We start from the raw sequence: 6,629 nt of genomic DNA on the forward strand, positions 1-6,629 counted from the left end.
GGAAAGCCTGTGGTCCAGACAGCATTAAAATGATTATTATTATATTATTATTATTATTATTATTGATTTCCACAAAGCTCTTCTGTATGTGGTATAGGGGGAAAATATATGGACTGTCTGGACCAAATTGGAGACAAACTGAATTCTTCACGCATAGAAGAGATGTTCGTTAGGGTTGCAGTTTAAGTCTTATGTTATTGAATGTGTATATAAATGAACTCGCTGTTCAGTTGGAATAATGGGCTGCTTCTGGCCTCCCCCTCCTGGGTAGAGAGGTGAAGTCACTGTTTAATGCTGATGACTTTGTTCTACTATCTTCTACTGAACAAGGAGTTCAGCAACAGCTTGACATAGTAGAAAATACTGCCAGAACTGGGCCCTGACAGTAGACTAAAATCATGATTTTTCAAAAACACACCAGATGCCAGGTGAACAAATACCAGTTCAGCATAAATAATCAAATCATTGAACACAGTATGAACTATACCTACCTTGGTATAACCATAACAGCATCAGGAAGTTTTAACATGGCAGTGACCGCACTAAAAGAAAGAGCTCTAAATGCAATTAAGAGAAAATTTAAAACTTCCAAATTCCATTTAAAAACCGGCTTAAAATATTTATATATTTATTTAGTTATTTACTTTTTACAGGTTTATTTAGCAGGGACGATGCACATTAGTTAACATAAAAGCAAATGCGCCAGAAGCCAAATTAGCCAAATGGCTATTTTACATTTGCTGTCCCTGGACAGAGTTATTAAGGAGTCAACCTAAATGAATAAAAATAAAGCAATACTAGTGGTTAACCATTTCTTCAAGTTAACTTAAAATGAATTGTATGTTTTCAGGTCTATGATGTCTGTTGGGATTGAGTTCCACACACAAGCAGCTCTACTTGAAAATGCCAAATGACCAAAAACTGTTTTCCTTTTGGGATAATAAAATCCCCTCTTACTGAACTCCATGTAGATTTATATGTGGTTGATCCCGTGTTTACAAACAATCTCAGTACGGTATGAACCAATCCATGCAGACAAGAATCTGCATATTTAATGAGGTTTTCCCAATTTAGAAAGTTGTATTTTGTCATAATTCGGCAATTGCAATAATATCTAGATTTCCTGTCAAGGACTTTGAGAGTTTGTTTGTACAAAGAGATTAATGGTTTAAGGATAGTATTACTAGCCTGGGCCCAGGTTGTCGAACAATATGTGATGTGAGAAAAGATCATAGAGTACGCATACATCATCCTAACCTCTGTTGACATGCAGCTACAGATATATCAAAAATTTGCAAGGTAAAACCTGACTTGATCACAAACTTTTCATATCTTAGCTTTAAAAGAAAGATTACTATCAATCAGCACCCCAAGGTAATTGATCTCTGAAACAATCCGTAGTCTTCCCCCTGCTACAAATACATCTGGCTCTACACAACAGCTTTTGGTCTTGCTAAAACATACATATTGATTTAGATATATTCAGCTGAAGACAATTTTGCTTTAACCATGTTGTGACATGTTGCCTGGAGTTTGGTAGCTGGACAGAAGTTTGAGCTGCACTGCTTAATGTACAAAAATAACTATCAATTGCATTCATTTGAATGTTGGTGTTAGGACAAACACTGGGCGAATCATTAACGTTCATTGAAAATAGAAGGGGACCCAGTATGGATCTCTGTGGAATGCCTGTGGATAAGTTAATGGCAGATGATTGATGAGTCTTCACTCTGACACACAGACAAATTTGTTAAGTGTGACTCTATCCATGTAATGGCACCTGAGGAAAAAGTGAATGTAGATCATTTTGATTAAAGGACTCCATGACTGATGATATCAAAAGCTGAGACAGAGATGAACCCTTTCCTAAAATGTAAATCATTCAATGAAATAAGGAACAGTTACTTTAACCAGTTCATCTCTGTAATTCCAAATTTCAGTGAACTCAATGACATCTCAACTCTTGCTGGCCAATATATATCATCATGCCACAACCTGACTGATAGTAAATGACCTAGACACACACACGCATATAATTTACTGTAAATATATAATTAACATATACATGTATATTGATCTTGGTGTTATTTTTTTGCTAAATTGGAATTTGATGCAACACTGTTTTTGAAAATTTCATGCCAGTAAAGCACCTTTGAATTTGAGAGAGACATTCCGGCAGAATGAGTGAACGAGAGAGACATTAGGATACCGAGAAAGAGTGATTCGATTTGACAGACAGGTAAAACAGACAGACAGGTAAAGAACAACACACCTGGTCTGACTGGATCAATATCAACACATCAGTATACACCGATTTTATTTCTGATCCACATCCACACAAACACACACACACACAGGCTCAATTTTCCTCAGTAAACCCATGTGACCACATCGTGTTTCATGTTTGATTCTCTCACAAACACAAAGAGCTGCAGCTTTAAACACAAAGTGAGTGTGTTTGATGAAAATATCACATCTGTCTGAAAAAGTCACATTTTGGAAAATCAGGAAAATCATGAGGAAAAGTCTGCAAAAACATCTGTTTCAAACGAAGCAAAAGATGAGTTTCTGTAACATGCTAGATTTTCTCTTTAGTCTTCGGTGTCAGGTAAACTGACGAAAGAAGATAGAACTCAAGTCACAGCTTAAATGTGGCTCAGCAGCGAGATCAAGTAAGGTTAGGTGGAGTGAAAGAGATTAAAGCAGGTGAAAGCAGGTAAAAGCAGATGAAAGCAGGTAAAAAGCAGGTTAAAGTAGGTGAAAGCAGGTAAGAGAAGGTGAAAGGGGAAGGCAGGTAAAAGTAGGTGAAAGCAGGTAAAAGCAGATGAAAGCAGGTAAAAAGCAGGTGAAATGAGGTAATAGCAGGTAAAAAGCAGTTGAAAGGTGAAGGCAGGTAAAAGCAGGTTCAAGCAAGTAAATGAAAAGGTGAAGACAGGTAAAAACAGGTGAAAGGTGAAGGTAGGTAAAAGCAGGTCAAAGCACGTCAAAGTTGAAACGTGAAGGCAGGTCAAAGCAGGTTAAGCAAGTGAAAGCAGGAAAAAGCAGGCGAAGGCAGGTAAAAGGTGAAAGGTGAAGGCAGGTAAAGGCAGGTAAAAGCAGGTGAAAGCAGGTATAAACAGGTGAAAGCAGGTACAGCAGGTGAAAGCAGGTCAAAGGTGAAACGTGAAGTCATTAAAAGCAGGAAAAACAGGAAAAACAGGTAAAGTCAGGTAAAAGGTGAAAGAGGAAGGCAGGTAAAAGCAGGTGAAGGCAGGTAAAAGCAGGTGAAAGCAGGTATAAGAAGGTAAAAGCAGGTAAAAGGTGAACGTTGAAGGCAGGTGAAAGCAGGTGAAGGCAGGTAAAAGGTGAAAGAGGAAGGCAGGTAAAAGCATGGTAAAGGAGGTGAAAGCAGGTGAAGGCAGGTAAAAGTTGGTGAAAGTAGGTAAAAACAGGTGAAAGGTGAACGTTGAAGGCAGGTAAAAGCAGGTGAAGAAAGGTAAAAGGAGGTGAAAGCAGGTGAAAGCAGGCAAAAGTGGGTGAAAGCAGGCAAAAAAAAAAATTGAATTGGAACGGTAAAAGGCAGGTAAAAGGTGAAAGATGAAGGCAGGTAAGGGCAGATAAAAGCACGTGAAAGTAGGTAAAAGCAATTGAAAGCAGGTATAAACAGGTGAAAGCAGCTACAAGCAGGAGAAAGGGGAAGGCAAGATAAGCACGTCAGATCAGGTCAAAGTAGGTGAAGGCAGGTCAAAGCAGGTGAAGGCTGGTCAAAGGTGAAAGGTGAAGGCATGTAAAAGCAGGAAAAACAGAAAAAAACAGGTAAAGTCAGGTAAAAGGTGAAAGAGGAAGGCAGGTAAAAGCAGGTGAAGGCACTTATAAGAAGGTAAAAGCAGGTGAAAGCAGGTATAAGCAGGTAAAAGCAGGTAAAAGGTGAACGTTGAAGGCAGGTGAAAGCAGGTGAAGGCAGGTAAAAGGAGGTGAAAGCAGGTGAAAGCAGGTGAAGGCTGGTCAAAGCGGGTGAAAGCAGGTAAAATCAGGTGAAAGGTGAATGGTGAAGACAGGTAAAAGCAGGTGAAGAAAGGTAAAAGGAGGTAAAAGTGGGTGAAAGCAGGTAAAAGCAGGTAAAAGCAGGTGAAAGCGGGTATAAGCAGGTAAAAGGTGAACGTTGAAGGCAGGTGAAAGCAGGTGAAGGCTGGTCAAAGATGAAAGAGGAAGGCAGGTAAAAGCATGGTAAAGGAGGTGAAAGCAGGTGAAGGCAGGTAAAAGCGGGTGAAAGCAGGTAAAAGCAGGTGAAAGGTGAATGGTGAAGACAGGTAAAAGCAGGTGAAGAAAGGTAAAAGGAGGTAAAAGCGGGTATAAGCAGGTAAAAGCAGGTAAAAGGTGAACGTTGAAGGCAGGTGAAAGCAGGTGAAGGCAGGTAAAAGGTGAAAGAGGAAGGCAGGTAAAAGCATGGTAAAGGAGGTGAAAGCAGGTGAAGGCAGGTAAAAGCGGGTGAAAGTAGGTAAAAACAGGTGAAAGGTGAACGTTGAAGGCAGGTAAAAGCAGGTGAAGAAAGGTAAAAGGAGGTGAAAGCAGGTGAAAGCAGGTGAAGGCAGGTAAAAGCGGGTGAAGGCAGGTAAAAGCAGGGGAAAGGTGAACGGTGAAGACAGGTAAAAGCAGGTGAAGGAAAGGTAAAAGGAGGTAAAAGCAGGTGAAAGCAGGTATAAGCAGGTAAAAGCAGGTAAAAGGTGAACGTTGAAGGTAGGTAAAAGCAGGTGAAGGCAGGTAAAAGCAGGTGAAAGCAGGTAAAAGCTGGTAAAGAAAGGTAAAAGGTGAAAGAGGAAGGCAGGTAAAAGCATTGTAAAGGAGGTGAAAGCAGGTGAAAGCAGGCAAAAGTGGGTGAAAGCAGGCAAAAAAATTGAATTGGAACGGTAAAAGGCAGGTAAAAGGTGAAAGACGAAGGCAGGTAAAGGCAGATAAAAGCAAGTGAAAGTAGGTAAAAGCAATTGAAAGCAGGTATAAACAGGTGAAAGCAGCTACAAGCAGGAGAAAGGGGAAGGCAAGATAAGCACATCAGATCAGGTCAAAGTAGGTGAAGGCAGGTCAAAGCAGGTGAAGGCTGGTCAAAGGTGAAAGGTGAAGGCATGCAAAAGCAGGAAAAACAGAAAAAAACAGGTAAAGTCAGGTAAAAGGTGAATGAGGAAGGCAGGTAAAAGCAGGTAAAGGCAGGTATAAGAAGGTAAAAGCAGGTGAAAGCGGGTATAAGCAGGTAAAAGCAGGTAAAAGGTGAACGTTGAAGGCAGGTAAAAGCAGGTGAAGGCAGGTAAAAGGTGAAAGAGGAAGGCAGGTAAAAGCATGGTAAAGGAGGTGAAAGCAGGTGAAGGCAGGTAAAAGCGGGTGAAAGTAGGTAAAAACAGGTGAAAGGTGAACGTTGAAGGCAGGTAAAAGCAGGTGAAGAAAGGTAAAAGGAGGTGAAAGCAGGTGAAAGCAGGTGAAGGCTGGTCAAAGGTGAAAGAGGAAGGCAGGTAAAAGCATGGTAAAGGAGGTGAAAGCAGGTGAAAGCGGGTGAAAGCAGGTAAAAGCAGGTGAAAGGTGAATGGTGAAGACAGGTAAAAGCAGGTGAAGAAAGGTAAAAGGAGGTAAAAGTGGGTGAAAGCAGGTATAAGCAGGTAAAAGCAGGTGAAAGGTGAACGGTGAAGACAGGTAAAAGCAGGTGAAGGAAAGGTAAAAGGAGGTAAAAGCAGGTGAAAGCAGGTATAAGCAGGTAAAAGCAGGTAAAAGGTGAACGTTGAAGGTAGGTAAAAGCAGGTGAAGGCAGGTGAAGGCAGGTAAAAGCAGGTGAAAGCAGGTAAAAGCAGGTGAAAGGTGAAAGGTGAAGGCATGTAAAAGCAGGAAAAACAGAAAAAAACAGGTAAAGTCAGGTAAAAGGTGAAAGAGGAAGGCAGGTAAAAGCAGGTGAAGGCAGGTAAAAGCGGGTGAAAGCAGGTAAAAGCAGGTATAAGCAGGTGAAAGGTGAACGTTGAAGGCATGTAAAAGCAGGTGAAGCCAAGTAAAAGCAGGTGAAAGCAGGTAAAAGCAGGTGAAGGCTGGTCAAAGGTGAAAGGTGAAGGCATGTAAAAGCAGGAAAAACAGGTAAAGGCAGGTAGAAAGCTGAAAGAGGAAGGCAGGTAAAAGCATGGTAAAGGAGGTAAAAGCAGGTGAAGGCAGGCAAAAGCGGGTGAAAGCAGGTAAAAGCAGTTGAAAGGTGAACAGTAAAGGCAGGTAAAAGCAGGTTAAAGCAGGTGAAGGCAGGTAAAAGGTGAAAGGTGAAGGCAGGTAAAGGCAGATAAAAGCAAGTGAAAGTAGGTAAAAGCAATTGAAAGCAGGTAAAAACAGATGAAAGCAGCTACAAGCAGGAGAAAGGGGAAGGCAAGATAAGCACGTCAAAGCAGGTCAAAGTAGGTGAAGGCAGGTGAAAGCAGGTGAAGGCAGGTCAAAGGTGAAGGCATGTAAAAGCAGGAAAAAACAAGTGAGGGCAGGTACAAGCAGGTAAAAGCAGACAGACAGGTGAGGAAACAGACAGGTGTTTCCCAGTTTACCTTGCTGTGGGCGTAGACCACTGATCCCAGCAGTTTCCAGGTTCCTCCTCGTCGGTCCATCCGGATCATCCTCAGGATCTGAAGGAACCGAAGAGA

General features: G+C 41.4%; 1 protein-coding gene across 5 annotated transcripts in view; it reads right to left on the reverse strand.

Moving 5' to 3' along the window:
* Positions 1 to 6,629, reverse strand: part of LOC120807516 (potassium voltage-gated channel subfamily KQT member 2) — a 44,867-nt gene that overhangs the window by 25,629 nt on the left and 12,609 nt on the right. For all 5 annotated transcript variants that reach the window (XM_040159661.1, XM_040159663.1, XM_040159660.1 and 2 more), the window contains one exon: positions 6,534 to 6,629. This exon is cut by the window's right edge and continues 80 nt beyond it. In XM_040159661.1, the coding sequence (XP_040015595.1) occupies positions 6,534 to 6,629 (96 nt within the window). The remainder of the gene's footprint in view (positions 1 to 6,533) is intronic.

This window comes from Xiphias gladius, chromosome 21, assembly GCF_016859285.1.
Source record: "Xiphias gladius isolate SHS-SW01 ecotype Sanya breed wild chromosome 21, ASM1685928v1, whole genome shotgun sequence".
NCBI classification, from domain to species: domain Eukaryota; kingdom Metazoa; phylum Chordata; class Actinopteri; order Istiophoriformes; family Xiphiidae; genus Xiphias; species Xiphias gladius.